General features: G+C 42.9%; 1 protein-coding gene across 1 annotated transcript in view; it reads right to left on the reverse strand.

Moving 5' to 3' along the window:
* Positions 1-20990, reverse strand: part of EIF4E3 (eukaryotic translation initiation factor 4E family member 3) — a 37808-nt gene that overhangs the window by 3814 nt on the left and 13004 nt on the right. Inside the window, exons 2-6 of the mRNA XM_042979419.1 lie at positions 19242-19314; positions 9049-9143; positions 7351-7411; positions 4747-4813; positions 1192-1347 (exon numbers count right to left, since the gene is read on the reverse strand). Coding sequence (XP_042835353.1) covers positions 1192-1347; positions 4747-4813; positions 7351-7411; positions 9049-9143; positions 19242-19314 — 452 coding nt within the window. The remainder of the gene's footprint in view (positions 1-1191; positions 1348-4746; positions 4814-7350; positions 7412-9048; positions 9144-19241; positions 19315-20990) is intronic.

A 20990-nucleotide genomic window follows, 5' to 3' on the forward strand; every position in this document is an offset into this window, starting at 1 on the left:
TCGGCAGGGCCATCTTTCTATCTCTTTTATTTAAACTTTCATTTAAAATTCAGAAGCTGAGCACCTCCTGAATATCGACAGAATACAGGTCAGTCTTGTTGCTTAAAATCTAAATCATTTGGTCTGGGAACGTAGGATTCCTACGAGGGAGGTCTTTGTTTTAATAACCTCTATCATACTAAGACAATCTCCAAAGAGCATTTGATTTTTCCCCTCCTTTTTGGCAAGGGGTTGGGAAACAGTAATGGAGTATATCTCAGCAAAACTGAGATGCACTCCCCACTCCCCACCCCACATCTGAAGACCCCTAGAATCAATACAATGTCATTGTTTAATTGGGAGCCTTTTATTTTTCCTTCTTACAAATAGTAAAATGACACCATAGTCAAGGGCATCTTAGAGTCCATGAAATACCAGAGTTTAAAAAATTGGGTCATCGGCTCTTGGGGTAGTTTGGGAAATAGGAATTTATCACATGTATGTGTAGGGCTATCAGTACGTTTCTCTAACTCACTGTTAAAAGTGTAACCTGCAGTTTGATCTACCAAACATTGGTTTAATAAGCACAGGGGTGTTTTCATTATGAAAAAGATGACTTTTTCAAAAGAGCACACAAAAGCAATGAACATGAATCATGATGGAAACAATGGGTCCACACACCTATTCATACTGTTAACATTTCACCACTGTGCGTGAATTCTCTTTCGTTCTGTGTCACAGTCTTCCGTAATGAGGAAGTATTAGCATTTCAGTAGAACATTCAATCATCCCCTCGCTCAGAACAAGTTCCTCCACAAATACAGATGTTATACATTATAAATTCCTGTTTATGAAGGGATGATTGAATATCTACCTGCCAGCTCATATAATAACATTTTTGTTATTGTTGCTTCAAATAGAAGGTAATTTTTTTCCTGAGAATGACAAATTTAAGATCAGGCTTAAATTTCTGAAATAAATACAATATGTATCACCTTTTCTGATTCATGTGTTTAGATGATAATAAAATCTCATTTTAATTTCTGAGACTAAACTTTTTTTTTTAAACAAAACACATGTATTTTATTGAATTATTTTCTGGATTATAGAATTTTGAGTGATTCTACCTCCATCTCATTTGCAACACAGTCTCTACCTTTAAAAGTATGACAGAATAAGCTAGAAAGTAATAACTGAAAATGAAGCACTTACGTTTATAAAATACTGCTTTAAAAGATATGTGGGGCAGAAGTTCATAGATCTTTTCTAAAACGGTTGCTTCGCCCACTAAAGACGCATTTACATTCCAGACTTGGACGACATCTTCCCGGTCCCGGACACTGACACTGACTCCTATTACTTCATCATCTGAGGGAAGGCAGGGAAAAAAGAGATGAGTGATAATGTCAAGTCTGTCCACATTGTTTTTTAAGCACTTATCATGTTAGCTGCAAATTATGGACTCGATAATAAAAAGGTGACACAAGAGAACTCATAATAAATATTGTTTCTAAGGGGAAACGTTGGACAAAAAGCAAGTTAGTGGACAAAAGCTGTAATAGTCACATCACATTTATCCAGGAACTTAGATAAACATCATGTTCCAGCCAAACGAATTTTCCAGATAAGTAATTTATCCTTTTTAACATGTTACCAAAGCTTTTTGACTGAGTTCTTAGTCTGTTTTGATGAGACTTTTTCTAAAATGGGTTGCATAACGCTCTATCCTATGAAAGCCAAGTGAACTCAAATGAACTTTTCCTCGATGCTTGACTGTCTTTGTTAAAAACAGCAAGTATTTCTCCTGACTGCCTGCCAAGCGTTCAGAGATCGTGGGGCGGTGAGCGCTATTTGCCCCAATACTAACTGGCCCCAAACTGTGTGTTCCAAGTGGCTCATTCTGGTTTTTTGTGGTTTGCTTGTCTGCTCCTTTCCTTTTCATTCTTTCTGCTCTCCAGTGCTTTTCCCTGGCCATCCCCCTTCGGGTTTTGAACTCTGGGCTACAGAACCAATGGCCATCTGTTAGCGTTGTATATAAAGTAAGAGTAAATATCTTCGGAGTTTGGCTCTGCTATTCTGGGGCTTCCGTAAATGGACATTAAAGCACTCATCTACACTGATTAATGTAGGTCTTTTATTTATTTTTAACTAAATTCTGGACTGGGGTCCACTTTGTGGATATTTGAGAATGGTGGCTGGGGAAGTAAGGCTTTGTCGTACCATAATATGCACCCCTGCAGCCACTTACTGTATGTTAATTTACAGGAAAATGACAGGAGTAAAGAGTTTTGACTCCTGGTTTGCATGCTCCTGGCATATTAATGAAACACGGTCAGCTCTCTCTACTTGCATGCTCAACATCTATAAGTAAAATGCGAAAGATGAGCATTATCAAAATTAGGAAATTCTGCCTTGAATAATATGCTTTGTCTAACTGGCCTAATTTGCTCTAAATCCATATAGCTAAATATTTATACCATCAATTTTTCCAGCTGTCTTCTGGGGGTTAAAACATTCTAGTATTTAATACAATTTAAGTGAGGGCATGTTCAATTTACTAAAGGAATTCATCTTTAGTAAAATAATTCCTTTGTTTCCTCCTTCCTTTCCTTTCCTCCCTCCCTGCATTGATCCTGGCTAAATGTGTATAACTTGACACTAAATGATGCCATTTATATAAATGTTTGAAAACAGGCAAAATCAGCCTATGGTATCAGAAGCCAGATCGGGTGGCCACCTTTGGGGGAAGGGAGGGCAAGGAAGGATTCTGGGGGGTAAGTCATGTTCTGCTTGCTCCCTGAGAATGCAGTTACAGGAACCTGTTTACTTCATGAATATTTATCAAGCTGTACACATTACAATTTGTGTATTTTGCTGCATATATGTCACATTTAACCCAGAATTTCCAAAAAAACAAATAGGACCTGATGGTGGCCATTCCTTGGCCAAGAGAAACTTATTATTGCATCAAAAATGTTGTTTTAGTTCAGGTTTCTCATTTTTTAAAAAAACTTACACCTCCAACGTATACTTGCTAAAACTCGCTATTAAAACTTCTATGTGAACAGAAAATCACCAAGTAAAGAGAGAAACCCTACGCATAGTTGACCATCTCCAAGAAGGGCCACGGAGACACGAGGTCAGCTGTGTAGGAAACATCAACGTTGTCTGGTCTTTGGGTAGGGCCTACTTCTACACTGTTGGCCGGAGGGTGCTGTGACTGATGGATGCTGACTCTGCTGAGGCATCAGGATTTCAGTTTGGCTTGGCTGTCGGTAACTAGGTGGATCCTACTAGCATAGCACTTTCAGAAGCGGCGTGGTAAAAGGCTGCAACTCTTACGCAAAGGCAGATCCATCAGCGGACATGTAATATTCATAAGGAGAATCGACCAGCAAAACCCTAATTATTTTAGGGTACCGGCACCATGACAGCTAGGAGGAGCCACTGTTTAAAGGTGGGGGAAGCGAGGCCCAGAGAGATTGGCCGACTTGCTTCAGGGGGCAGAGCCAGCTTAATAGAAGAGCTAATGCTTAACGGACAGTTAATAGTGGACTCGCTTCCGAAGTCAACCGCGGAACAACAGGCCTTCTTTACTCAATCCTGGCTGTTTATTATTACTTAGACTATTTTCCCTGGTTCTGGAAACAGGAATAATTTGCACAGGAAACTTCCTCTCCCAGGGATTTATGTGTTTATAATTATACCCAGGACGCATTTTTGGCTTCATATTGTGAAGCTGCTAATGACTCCCTGTTAAAAACAGAAGGAACCTGTACTTTTCAGACAATTTCATCCTAACCCAGGTTTTGTCTTAAGGGAATGAAAACTGGTGTAGCAAGGAAGCAAAACAAAAGGAGAATTATTGAGACTGCTAGTAGATGAATTTGAAACTAGCCATGACACTGGCATGGCCTGGGGAGGGGGGACGGGCCTGAAGACAGTACCAACTAAGACATCTGAGGACTAACTAATCAGTACTAATTTACCTAAAAAAAGGTTTTTTTATCTGAAAGCTGAGCAGGTAAATTGTTATTCTAAATACTACCTCAGGAGCATTCTGAAGGAACTAGCCAGGAAGAAAACCAAACTTGAAACAAACAATTCAATTCTCCTCTTTCAGTGTTTTCATGATTTAAAAAAAAAAAAAAAAAAGAGCAAAATAAAAATGGGCTTATGGAGGCTTGGAGAAATTCACTCAATATTTGAAAATGCCTCTAGACCTTATATTTCAGCTTCAATTGTAATAATGGTGGGCACATCCTTGCCTGGCCTTTGTTAAGTCTGTTCAGGCAGGGGACCACAAGAGGGACAGGAGGAAGGGAGAAAAAACTAAGGAGGACAGAAAGGGCTGTGCCTGACTAACTGTAAACCCCGCTAGACCTCAAAGGCAGTTCCCCCCCCCCCGGAAGAACTGGAATAAGAATCCTCCCCCAAATTGTCTTAAGAGCCAAACGATACCAAATTTTCTTTTCTTTCTGCTATTCACTTTGGACAGATGTTCATGGATACTATTAAGATGAGCTATGTGGGAAAAAATATATGCATACACACATATGTATACATGTAACACACACGTCAATATGCACACATACACACATCACGAGATGCCATGATCACATGAAAAAAACCTAAGTAACTTCACAGTTACACAGTAAACAACTTCAGAACATGTCAAAAGCCAAACACACAAAAACAAACCTCTCCGAGGGACAAGCACAAGCCAAGCACACATGAGCGGGGGAACGATGGTGCGGGCTTCTTTACCTGCAGCGGCACAGTCTGTGAACTGTTCCCCGATTGTCGCTAACAACAATTCTTTCCAAACTGTGGACTGGCATTGGAAAAGAATAAAAAACAACAAACAAAACCAAAAAAAAAACCAAAAAAAAAAAAAAAAAAAAAGACCAATAACAACATAGATATTTTTAGATAAGTATCTCCAGGAGCTAAACAAGTCACATTTTCTTCAGCTTCATATGCACTTTTCATGCCCATATTTGGAGCCCACAGACATCCCCAGATCACAGGTGTCAACACTCCCATTATTGGCACATACTGTATTGTTTTACAGATAACCTTACACAGAGACATACGAGAGGTCCAAAGTTGTGTCCAAAGCCACAAAGCCAAACTCTAGTAAAACCCAGTATGAAGTTCAAAAGAATGGGGGCTGGGGGAAGAATGTTTTCAAATGTATAATGTCCAATTCCTTTACCTTTCATTGATTCAAAATGGATCACCTGACTACAGTTGAATGCTATTAGTAAAATCCTTCTCTCCCAAACCTTTCCTTCCCTCTGTTTTTCTTGCAGTTTATAAGGTACTTAAAAAGTGACCCAAGTGATGAGCACTTAAGGAAATTTCCGGTTTAGGGAATACTAGAGACTTGCAGATTTCCATCCACTGGAGACCAACTGTTTATGCATATCCCTGGAAGGATCAGTACGTGTGCCCATCCACCTCCTACAAGTGACAGACCTGGAGCCCCTTCCACCCAAGGTCTCCTAAGGCCATCCAGTCAGCACCCAGCGTGCACTCACAGGTAACTGGAGGCCTAGAAGTGCTTCCAGCTATTCCCCTTTGAAAAGTTCTTGGTCCTCTTTATCGTCCTTGCCAGAGTTCACAGGCCCTGAGCTCTCTCAGAACTGGGTTTGAATCCTGACAGGTTGCAGAGTCTGTAACGGGGGAAGTGAGGAACCCCGGGGAGTCTCAGTTTCCTTAGGCGAAGGGGGGAATAACAACGGGCTGGCCTCCCAGGGCTGTTGTGACCATGAAATTGGTCAACAAATGCATTCAAAGGGCTTAGCACTGTGACTGCAGCAACAGAACCTAAGAGTTAAGTTCCGTTCAGCAAATAGCTGCAGGCTTGCTCTATGCCAGGTGCTCGCTACATATTAACTATTAATAATAGTGTTTATTACTATGTTCTAAGAAGCTGAAAGCAGCCTCGCTGAATTTTTAACCAAGAGGATAGCAATTAAGCACTGTGACCTTTCACTGTCAAGGAGGATTTTATTTTCCCTTTCCTAGATGCTCCCTTCTCGAAATCATCTTGTCCATTCCCCACCTATCCCACGTGCAGTGTCTTACACTGTTGGTGATGAAGCTGAGGGTGTTGCAAGGAAGCCAGGGGCAAGGGGAAGTTCCCTGCCCTCGCTGGCACGTCAGGCAAGGCTGGCCCACCACACTCCCACTCCTCCACAATTCAAAGGGCATGAGGTTCTTGGCATGAGGACACTTGTACAAATATGAACATGTTATCTGTGACTGCACATGGCCAGGGAGAGGAAGGGCCAAGGTGCACAACAGCTACCGTTTAGCACACATTGACATCACGACTGTTTCTACCATAACTCAAAGCCTGGTGTGGGTAAATAAAGAACCTGAGAAGGAAAAGGCGTTCTCGCCGAAATGAAAAACAACTTACATTCTCTCATTCTCTTCCATTCTCTGCGTTCCCTCCTTCGAAAGGGGGGCAAGAGGAGCTTCACAGGCCTGGCCTGGTTGTTCGCTCCACTGACATTTTTTAGGAAAGCCAAACGCCAGGCAAATCCTGGAGCTGCGCATCTTGGCGACAGCTTGCATCATTCACAAATAAATCCGGTCACATCTTTAGGTTTGTGCTTCTAGGGAAATGACTCAAACCTATGGGTCTCTGGAGACACTGCAGTTCTTTGAGCTTATCCACATAAAAGAAACCATGAAAAGGTGACTTGGGTAGCTTGTGCCCTTTCATCCATTTTCAAAGAAGTGTTTTGGTTTCCCAAAGCTTAAGAATAGGTTTGCGTGTTCATTTTCAGTCTGCATGATGAATGTGAGCCCATTCCTAGAAAATCTCGGTTTCTGAGGCTTGGCCGCTAGAAACAAGCGTCCCACCAACCAGGCTTTCATCAGCCCCTCAGGGAGGCTAGGAACAGCCTCTCACAAAACCCCCAAGAATGGTAGGACGCTTGGCCTTCCAAGCATCTCCTGCCTCTGCACCAACATCAGGGGAGGAAGGACGAGTGAGCCCTTGGTGGGCAGGATCCTGCTTCTCACTACGTACGCCAACTTCCACACGTCAGTTATGGCTGGTGAGGAAATGATCGCCACAGTCAGCCTTTCTGGGAGGTTTGTGGGTATGTGGCTCTTGAGACTTTACGATACAGTCACACTACCACATCATCCCTCTAGAGAAACGCGATACTACATTTTCAAGGTGACACCGTGAGGCAGAAAATCGCCAAGGTCAGAACAGAATTTCTCACCCCCCAGTCCTGTTCTGAGACTACCAGGTGGACTGTCTAAAAACCCCAAGATGCTCACCATATGCAGTCAACAACAATCGCAACCATAGCCAGTTCTAGAAAAGGGTCAGAATTAACCTACCGTGCTGTCCTTGGGGACTTTCATCTTCCAGACGCCGCCCTTGGCATTACTCTCCTCTTCCCTGGATCAGAGACCAAGGTTTAAATTTATACTCAAGGATTAAGGAATTACATGCATTTAGTTCAACAACAGGTGACATTAAAAACAACAAACAATAGAACATTCTTCAATAAACTCTCCCTCCATCCTTTCACCGGACAAGGAAGCAGATGAAAGAGAAAGGAACAGAGTGGAGACAGGGAGGGAAGAAAGTGGGATTCAGGGGCCACAAGGGCAGGGGTGGTGATGGGACACCTGTTTCTCACCCTGAAGGAGGCGGAGATGAGATGTTCCCTACACTATCTGGGGACAGACCAATTAATACAGGGCTTTCCATATGTAAACACCTTTATGTTTCAGAGCCACATTCATGATATTGTCTCCTCTGATTTTCATATCAACCTTGTACCGTATGCCTAATAGGACACTTAGCCCCCATGGTGGGCATCTCCTATGTTTTCCTGTTTAGTATCTGCTTGTTCTTCTGGGAAAAGTACCCCAATTTCCCTTTAAGGAGCTACTTGTCCCCTACTTTATATCAGACCCATTCCAACAGGGTTGATTCCACATCCTAGCCTCAAAAGAGGGCTTATGACTCAGGTCTGCTTAGGAGAATAACTGCCTCTTCCTAGTCCCAGTCATTGGCCAGGGATGTAAAAGAGGGCCCATGGTGAGCCAAGGAGAGCCAGCCTTGGCATGTTAATGGATCTGGCGAAGGCTGACAGTGATTCAACATGTAAGGCATAAGCCTGGAACTCAGGAAAGCCATTTTGCCACCACACATGGGAAAACCTGCCCGAAAAATTAAACCAACCCAGAGGAAAGCATAATGAATCTGATGGAGAGCATCAGATTCCTAATAACATTTGAGCACTCAGATATGCCAGAAATCAGCCCTAACAAGTGGACAGCTCAGTCACAGGGACAAAGACAAATTCTATCTATCTATCTATCTATCTATCTATCTATCTATCTATCTAGGCCCACGTTAGGCTTCTGTCATTGGCTACCAAATGATTCAGGGCTTATTTCCATTTTATTAACGAGTAAATAACTCAGAACAGTGGAGGGACGTGATATAAGAACGGATTACTAATTGAGACTCCAGCCTAAGCCAACTGGCTTATTGTCTGCCAACCTCATCATGACACCAAGCTATTAAAGAAGGATACCTTCCTCTAGACCCCGGGCCATGGCCTGGATCACGACGCTCTTTATGTGGTCCACGTGAGATAGGTCTCTGGGGAGCAACCATACAACAGACATGGATACTCCATCTGTTCCTCTCATGTCCCGAAAGCCTCTAGGCTTTTTCACTCCACTGTCCAGGCCATTAATGAGCAAATGAAAGAACACACCCAAAAGAAGCAGCACTCCACACAAAGAGCTGCACCCTGACTTCTGCATGCTAACGATGACCTGTTTTTGGTGAGACGACAATGGGGTGTGCAGTGGGGAACACGAATCATCCTGGAGCCCAAGGTGAAGGAGACCGTGAGCAGCGGCTTCCTTCATAATTAAGTAATAGCTAAAATTACTTTCCATCATTACCAGGAGAAAATTACTTTGGCATTCCAATTTGGCACGAGGTAAATATTTTATGAGGTTCACGACCACTTCCCTCCCACCTTAACCTCAAATTACAAGTTAGACACTTACCAAAGTGGTCGCCTCTCTCCTCTCATTAAATGATAACTACATCTCAAAGGCAGGCTAGTCACAGGAGGGATATTATTGTACACACTCCAGAATATCTTCAAAAGAAAAACACTTTGTTTAATATACCTAGTATTGATTTACAATGCCACTAGATTATAAAATTAATGCATTAAAGAAAAAAAATCAGATTCTCATTAAGTCTTAACCATTCAAAATAGATTTTCTTTTCAGTATTCTTTCTAGTTCCCGACTAGAAAATGTAACATAGCATTAAAGAACGTTCCTTGCTGATGTCAGACCAAATTCTATGCTTCAGGAAGCTATGGTTATTAAACAAACATTCCTATGCAACGTATCTCCACATATAACTGAGCAAGGACCTTGCTAATGACTTTTCTGGCAGGTCGATGGCATCTAACAAAGACTGTAGTGCTGAATCCATGTAATGAACTGTATTTCCTTATAACACAGACCCGCCTTCTTTCTAAGCCCCGAAGGAGACTGTTCCACTCTGGATTCGGCAATAGCTATAGAAGAGGAGGCAGAGAGGGATCACCTTACGTACTGTCTCCTTTCCTTTGCTTCCTAGAATGAACAGGGAACAGCTCGGGTACCAAAGCAACAAGTTGCCCAAAACAGAACTCCATGTTCCTGTCCTCCCCAAATTCATATATGGAAACCCTAACCTCCAATGAGATGGGATCAGGAAGGGTGGTCTTTGGGAGGTAATTAGGTCAGAAGGATGGAGCTCCCACAACGAGATCAGTGTCCTGACAGGAAAAGCAAGCCCTCTTTCCATGGTGTGAAGACAGAACAAGACGATGGCTGGCTGCAAACCAGAACTCAACCCTGCAGGCACCCTGAGCTTGGACTTCTAGCCTTCAGAACTGAGAGAAACCAGTGTCTACTACTGTTTAAGCCAAACAGTCTGTAGTATTCTATTCTAGTAGCTGGAACTAACTAAGACACAGGGCGGCTAGTAGACAAAACCAGATTATATAAAAATAACAGAATAATACTAACAGTAGTAAGAGTAGCAGTGAGAGCACCAGGCTTTGGCCCATGAACTTTTACATACGCATGTAATCTATCCTACTGAAAACCTCATTTAGGGGCCCAATTATTATTCTTGTTTTCCACATAAGGAAATGCAGGCACGGAGACTAATCTGTTCCAGAGTCGCTGTTTAGTATGGCCACTAGGATTAGGACGAGGATTAGGCTTAAAATAAGAAAACCCTTCTCAGACCGTTTGGAACAGGCCATAGTACCACTACATTATCTACTCTGTGTGTAGAATTACTACGCAAACAAGAGTTATCACTCTGGTGGTGAGGTCAGTAAAGGGGGATTGTCTGGGTTTCCTAGTAGATGTGAGGAAAGCGCAATTAACAGAACAACTAGAAAAATAAATCCTGGGGCCTTTTCAATGGGGTAATATCAGTAAATGAAATTTTTATGTAGGCTGGATGATACTCCTTATGAGGTGTTCAAGCCTGTCGGTGTACAAGTTAAAGCCAAATTAATGGCAAGAGCACCTGCAATGAAATGTAAGATAAAATTTAAGTCAGAAAACCACCTGACAAAAAAACAGAAGAGAAAACGACTTGGCAGTAGATTTATTAAGAATATCTTGATCCTTATACAAAAGTGGTGCTACACAGGAAAGGGCTGAAAATAGGTCAGTGGTAACAACAGCAGGCCCCCAAACAGGGATCTGTCCTTATGGAGGTATTCGCCCTATAATGGTTTGCTACTGGTGGAAATGGTAACACTGTTCCAATATCTGTCTGGGGTGTGAAAGTGAACAGACAGAGGTGGAATTCGAAACCCCACAGTTAGATTGCAAAACGTGGCTTTTTTTTTTCAGAATATTTTAATATTTATTTTTGAGAGAGAGAGAGAATGTGCGGGAGCACGAGTGGGAAAGGGGCAGAGAGAGACACACACGCAGAATCTGAAGCAGGCTCCGAGCTGTCAGCGCAGAGCTGGATGCGGGACTCAAAACTCAGGAACCCCGAGATGATGAGCTGGCTTAACTGCCTGAGACACCTAGTGCCCCCAAAATGTGTGCTCTTAAATACTATGCTATTTCCTTTGAAAACATTACTATATGTTTTAGGCACATCCTTCTCCAATCTTGGAAGCCACAGACCAGGTCAAGGAGTCACAGAATGAGGGATGCCTGCTAGAGATATCTTCCTGCCAGGAAATGCCCTTAACCACATTGAGTATGCTGGTTAGCTCTAGTCTGGGACTTGTGCGATGATGTGGCAGTGACCTGTGTAGAGTTTATGGATCAAATTATGCTAGAATAAAAATCCCTCCTTTACTAAGAGGACTTTGGTGCTGTTAACCTTCACGCCTCCTAACGGGGCACCCAAAACAAAGCACCTGCCCTTGTTCCCCACCCCCCTTCCAAAGTTCCCGTATCCTGGCATTTCACTGAGTGTCTGAAGCACCTTGAAAAGAACAACACAATATTCTCCTCATCCAGAAAGAAAACACTCGAAGGATCGTGCTAAGGTTTGTAGCTGTAAAAGTTTCTCTTTTAAACCAGACAGCTGATTTTTTTTTTAGTCTTGGCACATCTGACAGGAGACTACAGCCCAAGAAGTTACAGCAATAGACTGAATTCTGACTTAAGGTACTTGTCAAGGCACATATTTACAAGTTTGTGTGTGAACACAAAACAGGAGCAAAACATCTGGTGATGCCGTTGAAAAGAGCCCCGTTTAAACTCTGCGGCACTAAGCCGGTCTGTTTCCTTGTTGCAAACCTTATCCAATGTGTGGAATATTTGTCAAGTTATCCGTGGTAAACTGTGGTCCAGAAGTAGATGGTCTTCCTTCTGACATAAGAGCAGAAGGTCTCCATAGTAGCTTAGCGGCTATGTCACAGGCCTTTGTCATTCACCTCCCCATGTGGGCATTTCATCACCTCACATCATCACAAGAAGGCTGACTACTGGACAATATTCTGAGAGACAGAGAAAGACCACACTCGGGTAACTTTTATTATAGTGTATATAATTGTTCTATTTCATCATCGCTGCTGTTAATCTCTTACTGTGCCTAATTATAAACTCATCTTTATCATAGGTATGCTTGCACAGGAAAAAAAAAATCTTTGTATATGTAAGCTTCAGCACAAGGCAGTGTCTTAGGCATCCACAGGAGGCCTCGGAATGTCTTCCTGTTGGACAAGGGGAGACGACTGTATGCATGATGGTGAAATAGCTTGAGGAAGGAATCCAGCACTGCCCAGCTCCTTACACCGCCCTACCCACAGAAGTGAAAGAGCTATTTCACTGGAAGCTTGAGAATTCATGATGATATTCTCTGTAACACATTTTTATTTTTGTTCAAGCACCTAAATTTTACTACGGAGAGAAACTTGCAAATAGATTTCAAAAGCCAAATGGCTTTTAGGATTCTTATAACTCTCATCATTAATTCTAAGCGGCCTGCAAATAGTAGGTTGAAGCAGACGTAAGCACAATGTTTCTGTACAGTGCTTAAGTGCTTCTTCCAAAAGCCTGAATGATCACTCAAGGATAAGGACAGGCAGAAGAGTCAGGTATCATTCGTTTGCTCAACATTTGCAGACACCAGTGAGGGGCAGGGCACTGTGATGAGTCCTTGGGGGAGCAGAACTGCATATATGAGGGCCAGACTTGCCCTTGCAGTCTGCGCTTTGGTGGGTACGTTCTCAAGCATCATTCTGGCACCTTCCTTGAATGGAGGTAGGCTCATCAGTGGAGGTGAAAATCCAAGCAAGTCTACCTGGATTTAGGACCATGGTTCTCAGGATCACCTTCACAGTTCATGGGGCCCCTGAAACCCAACCTCGTTCTCCACATAATGAGCAGATAACAGCTATTTCATTGGACAATTTAATGATTCAAGGTGAAGTCAAAGGTTTGTGATCTGCCTAAAGTAAGGAAGCAAGATGTGGTTAGACTCACTAGACAGTAGTGACCACTTGAGGAATCCCTAATCCTCCAGTTCTGATTGGAGCCACCTGACCGTCGTCTGCCAAACAGATCATCATTCACTATCAGAAAAACTGACACATTTCCTCCTCGAGTTTCTACTGGAATGTTCTCAAGAACAGAAAAAGACAATATACTTGAAAATACTAGAGAAGAAAACAATGCCATGCTGTGACAGGCAACCGGGTGTAAGACAAACAAAAACACCCAGCAAATTATACCCCCTCCCCCCAAAAAAAACCAAAATTCAGAATTTCTCTTAAGGGCCATAGCATATGAAGCAGGAGAGTAGTTTTTTAAGTTCATTTAATTATTTTGAGAGGAGGCAGGGGCAGAAAGAGAGGGAGAGAGAGATTCCATGCTATTAGCAAAGGGTATGAAGTCAGGACCCTGATACCATGACCTGAGCCGAAATCAGGACGTGGATGCTTAACCAACTGAGCCACCCAGGTACCCCAGAAGAGTATTTTTTTTAAATAATATGCAAATAATTTCCTTTATTAGGAATGAATTTCTAGTTGTCTGGAGCTTGCTTCCCACCAACTGGATCAACGATATTTGTGAGGAAGGCAGAAAGAATCCAGAACAAAGAAGACAACTGAAGAACTTAGAGAACATTTTTAACTGACAGCAGACACAACAGGCTGAAAGCCAAGTGCTTCTGATTGGCAAGAGCTGGGCACTTGATAGAGAAAGGGGTTTTGCTCTGAATTCCAAAAAGGCCTGACTTACAGAGAGAACCAAAGTTTGGAGGTCTGGTCATCGCTTGATGATAAAATAAAGGATAGGGTGTTAGGGCAATCTCTCACCACACAGGAAGTCACTGAATAAAATGCAAAGTCTGGATTGGGGAGCTAAGTGGAATTCAAACTTTGAGAGGAGAGAGTCCCCAGAAAAGCCTGGGGAAAGACATCAGAGCTGCGTGCATCTGGCTTCCTGAATAAGTCCCGCAGGTATATGTATCTTTGTCAATGTTAATACTTTTAAGTGCACAGGGGCTTCACAGAATGGAAGTGAAAGCCCAGAGAAAGCGGTTGGACTCAGGAGCTTATACTCTATTATAATGAAGGGTGATACACTGTGAAAAGTGACTGGCCAAAGGAGAAGGGGTTTGGGGCTCCCGACAGGTGGTAGGTTGGGGAGGTGATTAGGACATATATGGTAGACGGCTGTTGAGTAAGGTTTGCTATGCAGACTCAAGTGACAAGAAAGGGGGATACCCTTACAAATGGAAGTTTATGCCACATTAAAAGGGAAATTTATGCCCTGATGTTAGGCAGACAGGAGGGTAGAGGGCTCCTCTTGTGTCTGCTGTTTCTCAACTGTCTCCAGCTGAAAATAATTCTTATGCTAAAGTGGCATTTTAGGGGGTGGCATATTCCGATCTCCTTCAGAGACCAGGTTTTACATTTGAAGTGACTAAATTACTCTTCTTTGCAAGATTTAATTTGCCCCTTCAGCCTCACCCATACGAGGGCCCCCAGCAGAGACAGAGGATCATGGGTAACCTGACTGCAGTTCTATGTTGGCACAAATGGACAGTTACTATAAATGTTGATCTCATTATACACATGGTGAATAAATTAGATGATAAAGAAACCTGCCTTAACCTGAAATTAAGTCTGTGCTCCACAGACCCACGAAGCAGTCCTGGCTGCAGGACCTTTTGTCTGTCTTCAATGCGGAGACACTGAGTGTCTCTCTTTCTTACCTCGGTCCCTTCCCTTCACCCAAATGGTTCATTCCAGGCCATTCCATTGCAGGATGCCACCCACTGCGGGCTGCCCTTGTGTTCAAAATTTGAAGCAATCTTCACATCACTCTTCATTATCAGTGCTGACCTATAAACCTCTCCTGTTGTTTGTTTGTTTTTTTAAGTTTATGAGAGAGAGAGAGACAGCAAGAGCACAAGTAGGGGAGGAGCAGAGAGAGGTGGAGACAGAGAGAAGCAGGCCCCACACTGTTAGCGTAGAGCCAGACATGGTGTGTGTGTGGGGGGGGGGGGGGGGGAGGGTGCTCACATGACCTGAGCTGACATCAAGAGTTGGAAGCTTAACCGACTGAGCCACACAGGCGCCCCAAACCTCTCCTTTTGAAAGCGACAGCCCTCACTCCCCAGTGATGTGGAAGGCAATCTGTCGTCCTAACCTACTGATCCGTAAGAGCACAGCCATCCCACACCTTCTGATGAGGGATGATGTCTTGATTACCACTGGCAGTACACAGGTACAGAAGGAACACTCTTGATTTTAACAGATTATATGTATTTCTGATGAAGACTTTCTGTTTAGGATAAACGATGCTGGATATCCACCTACAAAAGAAATATGAAGTTTCTGTATTATGTAAATTTAAGTAAAAACTCAGCCAATTTATAGGAAATACCGGGGTGAACATGGCACAGGTGGAACACAGTATGGCCAAATCTTGAAGGGGATAACCCGGACGGCCGACACGGGATAGAGTGTTGGAGAGCAGTGAGTTTTCATGGGTGGAAATGCTGGTTTTGTGGTAGGAAAGCTAAAAGACAGTGGGGACGAGGGAGCCCTCTCTTGCAAATCACATTTGGCAGGTAGCTCTCCATTGTCTCACAGGTAAAATCAGGCATGTTCAGAAGCTGTGTCCTATTCTGTACTGTGTCCATTCAGGTCGTAAAAACACAGGAGAAATGTGGGAAGTTTGGAAATGTTTACAAAAGAGTGAAAGGAATCAATAAGCATCTGGAAAACACAACGAGATGAAAAATGGAATTTTCCAAGAAAGGCAGGAAAGTAGGAAATAAATTTAACTCCAAGCAAACAGAATTATTGTTGGCTACAGTGAGAGTGTCCTCAGCAGGGGTCAGTGGACCGTCTGGAGGCACGCGCCTCCCCACCTTCTCAGTCAGGGCAGAGTGAAAGAAAAAGAATTGAACTAGAAGGGGCGGGAGTTCTAGTCCCTGAGACGTGGCAAGATTGGCCGTTTCCACTAGATGTTTCCGAGCACTAACCTCTCAGTATCAGTGTCTCCAGCTAATAAATGGGAATAACCATTCCTCCCCGACTCCCATCAACATCTCTGATTTGCTGAAGGGCTTCAAAGTACAAAAAGACATATTATATCCTTATATATAAAGCAGTCATTAATAACACATGGTTCTCATATTTCATCCCAACAGGGATGGGGAAAAATCAAGGACACAATTAGGAATGAGTTTTTTAGTGCTGAAAGAGGGAAGGTCCAAAAATCAACACATGATCACAGAATAACAACACAGGGGAACCAAGGCATGTCCTCAAATGAATTAAAATTGGCACGAAAGCTAGTTGTTAAATACTAAGGACTATTCGCAAATGTTTAGGACACTCACAGACTGGAATCCTCAAAGTCACTGACAGGTTAAATATGTTGTCGTGAGTAGAGGTGTCAGTAGGGGCATAATCTGGGGGATAATACCTTGAAATAAATAATCTACAAGTAGCGCTATGTGGTTTTCTGACAGAAAATGTGACTGAGGAAACTACAAAAAGAAGTTCCAACAGAAGTAAGTGAATAATGGCAGGTGAGGTTTATTATTATTATTATTATTATTATTATTAGATACTTACTATGTACTTTTTACCTCCTTGTGCCATTTCATTCTCAGGGCCTCATGATACAATCAGTATCAAGATTCTCCCCATCTTGAAGATGAATAAGCAGGTACAGAGAAGTTAAGCAACCTGCCCGACCCCGTAAGCGGCAGACACGGGATACAAACCCAGGCAGTGTGACCGCTCTACACCGTCACCCACATCCTCGCCAGTCAACTGATGAGGCCAAGGGGTAGCATCCAACACCACTTTAGTAAAAGCTGCCAACGTCCAAGGGCTTTACTAAGTGCCAAGCACCACCAGGAACCGTCCACAAGCTCATCAAAACCTTGCTCAACCTTAGGGAGGTAGGCACTGCAATTATCTCAGTCTTACAGATGAGGAAACAGGGGGGCAGAGGCATCAGAGATAGGAAAGAACTTCCTGACCACTAAGGACAGTGTTTCATTATCACACCTCTCCAGGCCTCCTCAAAAGAGCCCCTTGTGCTAATTACTCCCTTGTGAAAGGTCAATACCACAGCAAAGCCATATATTTGTTTATGTGCTGTATATATGTATATATCTCTGACTTATGTATAAAAAGAGTAGGATTTTTTTTTTACCCCACCAAGGATCACTTTTTGCCTCCATTGAGAACGTGGCCTACAGCTTAAAGGATCCTTATACAAGCAGTCAGTTGTGATTCAGGAAAGTGGTTCATTTATTAACTTCTCATTCATTCATTCATTCATTCAATCCTTCAGTATTTACTGAGGGAAAGGAACCAGACACAATACAGTATGGAACTGTGTTATTCCATTTATACGACATTCAATAAAAGACAGAACAAATCTATGGTGATAGAAATGTGAACAGTGCTTGATTCTAGAAGAAAAAGACTGAATGCAAGGGCCCAGAGGAACTTTCTAAAGATGCATATCTTTTTATCTTGATCTGGGTCATGGTTACACGTCTGCATACCTTTGTCAAAACTTATTAAACTGCATACTTACGAAATCTACATTTACTGAATTTAAATTATCTCCTAACAGAGTGTTCAAGAAAGTATTTCCCAGCATGTGCCAGCCTGGTTACTTTAAATTGGTCCCTGAAGCTCTAACTTGCTGCAGGATACCAAAGCCCAACCCAATGTTCTGTTGTCATGCAGCGTCAGGGAAACAGATGGACCCCTTGATCTGACTTCACCAGTGTTGTCTTGGAATCCCAGGTGGAGCTCTGATGACCCAACGTCATCACGGGGTGGAAAAAGTCAAAGGGATCTATGGACTTTCATGTGGAGACAGGCTTCAAAATCAAGTGCTCTGAGATCTGTACAACGACTGCTAGGGAAGAGGTGACGAAAGTCCGCAACATCACCGCAGGGAAGAAGCGAGGGGAAGCCTTTCCCGGAATATGAGAGCACTTATCCCTCTGGACGGGGGCCCACGTGCTGCCTTGTGACACTGCTTGTACTTGGCACCGCATGGTTATTGACAGCAGCTCTGTTCTTTCGCCTTCCACATGCTTACGTCATTTTCTCAATTGGAACAGACATGGCCTATGGTCTGGGCTGTGTTTTTACACCCGGCTCAGTGACCAGGCATGACACCTTAAAATCAGATTCCCAGGACCACAGAACCAGGCACATCAAATTTTCTGAACCAAATACTGGGAAAAGTGTCTGAAAAAAGATCTTTGTGCTACTTTTGAGTATGAGAACCTGCCTAAGGGACACAATCTAGATGCCCGTCTCATGGAATTGCTAATACAATTTTAGAGGCACAACAGGAAAACTCCAAAGCTGGCCCTTCCAGAAAATTCAAGACAACTAGTCATTGCAAGAATAAAGCAGCCTTAAAATCCTTATTCTGTCTAAAACACTATATTATCCTCGAAAAGGGGGATAAACTTGATAGACTTTGCTTTTGAAGAAAATGGAAATATGATCAACTAAATAAACCAGGGTTTTTGGAAATTTTCTTCATAAGAGTTGGCCAGAGAAAGAACTAACAGATCTAAGCTTATACGTGTTGAGAACCTACCATGTATCAGGTATTCTGCTAAACAGGGTATAAACATTATCTTGCTCACTCTTTCCAACCACTCCGGAGGTAGGTGCTATCATTATACCAATGTTTGCAGAAATTAAAAGGGTTAACATTTGCCCAATTTAGGATGATGGAAGCAGGAAACTGGCTTGAGACCTTCTACTTTCATGCTTCACACCTGCCTGCTCTTCCTAGGTGGCCTATAACCTTAGATGACCCTGCAGGGATATGATTTTGCCTCTCAGAGAAGGGTAAGAGAACCCAGAGAGGGAGTGGCCAGGCTGGTATTTGAATGGGGGGCACACATCCATGTAAGGACGCACCGCAGCCTGCTGCCCCTGAGGGTCTGTGAAGGATTTAGGTAGGAACTAAGTTTCAGCAGGTCACTAAGAGAAGAGCAGGCCACTTGGACGTGCGCTGGGCCAGCCTCTGGGTTACACGTAGCTGAGCGCGGCTCTACCAACTTGGACCTGAGAGCTGACGCCCGATGTCAGAACCCTGGGTGGGGACGGCCAGCACGGCAGCCGTTTCAGGTTGGAGGATTAGAGGTCCAACATACACCACGTTCACCTGGGACGTCCACTTCCTGGACGTCTTACCTGGACTGTCTGCACCGTGTAGATTTTCTTCAGGTTCGAGGCACACTCAGCTGCTGTGGCACCAGGGAGGGATCTGAGCGAACAAAAGCAAAAGAGCAAAGAAACAAGAGAAACAAGTAGTCAATGTTCCTGAAAGAAGTCTGCAAGTCTTTGCACAAATTAGGTCTGAAACCACAGAATCAGGCATTTTCTGGAATGTTCTTTAGAATTCAAGATGTGAAATTCCTACTTTGTGAAGTCATGTGTTTGCTTCTCCTAAATGTAAGCGTGTTTATTCTGTGGAAATTTAATTAAAAACAATTTTTTTAAAGGAAATGTATTTAAAAAAATATTGGAAACTTAAAAAAAAAACACATTTTAGAAAGCACTAAAATCGCCTTGTCACAACCAAATCTTTTGCTAGGACTGTGGAAAAGAAACGATGCCTACTGTGCAGGTAGGTGACAGGTAAATTGCAGGATCATTGCCGGGATACAGGTTTGAAAACCTTGTCAGTTCCCCGTTGGTAAATATTCACAAACTCTTTAAGAAACAGAGCAACCTTTTGGCAACTTTAAGAAAACACCATCACTAAAAGTCAACTGTAGTTTCACCTGAAATTTGCATACATTTCCAAAACACTTCCTTTTAGAAAAATTCTTTCAGTTACTTTCTCGGGCTGATTTAATTAGCTCTGGGGAACTCTGTGGTCAGAATACATTAATCTTTAGTTTGCCATATGTTCCACTAGATGGCAACATACTACAGGTTTATTCACCAGAAAAATCCGGCACCATTTCCTGGGACTGGGTCTCATCGATCCTTAGAAGCTAAGACTCTCAGTTCCTGCCACCTTTTCTTTCTCCCTACACTGAATTACCAGTTCTTGCTCAAGACCGTTGGGATTCAGGTATGTCAGGCCGAAGATGAAAACTCACCCCTCAAGTAAAGCTTGAAAGCCTCATGTCTGGTTGTGAGGTGAGAAATGGGGTTTGCTGAGAGGAGAACATGCTGGCTTATGGTTGACCCACTAGCATCAGGCATCTGTAAAAAATGATCTTTACTGGCCACTTGCAGAGACACAGCTCCCATGGAACCTGAAGGCATTGCGCTTTCTGGAGAGCTGTTAAACCATTGCACGCTTGAGATACACACAAAACTCACAGAGCACAGAGGCAGAGAGGACAGCAAAGAAGGATCGTGCCCAGGTATGGGGGGGCGTGAGGTATGAGTGGCAGGGTTCTACAGAGTATAATTCTGGAACTATGGGCCAGTAAATGCTCTCTGGTATCTAACTGGAATAGAAAAAAATTATTTCTGAATACAATTCCCTTGTTTGAAGGTCACTAAGGAAGAACAATTATAGACCAGTTTACGGGCAAACAAAGGACCATGTTAAGTAGGTGAAATCTGATAAATAAATCTAACCCAAGTGTTTACGACTCTTTTCTCGTTGTTTATAAATATGCTGGACATTTTTTTAAAGCAATAACCAACATGATTGCATTTTCTTGCCAGACCTGAAGGCTCAAATAACTATGTTGAAGAGTGCGGTGAACAGTGAGGTATTCAATCAACACCTAACTCTGACAGTGACTGGGCCCCAGATCAATCAATCCATCAGCCCACAGAGACTGCCTTGACTTGGATAAATACTAATTTACTATTTAATGCAGGTTGTTCTGCTGCTTTTGGCTTAAATTATAAAAAGATTGAACAAAAAAACCGAGACAGACCTTGAACCTTTTCTGGATAGATTTTCACATGAGA

This window comes from Panthera tigris, chromosome A2 (assembly GCF_018350195.1).
Source record: "Panthera tigris isolate Pti1 chromosome A2, P.tigris_Pti1_mat1.1, whole genome shotgun sequence".
NCBI lineage: Eukaryota > Metazoa > Chordata > Mammalia > Carnivora > Felidae > Panthera > Panthera tigris.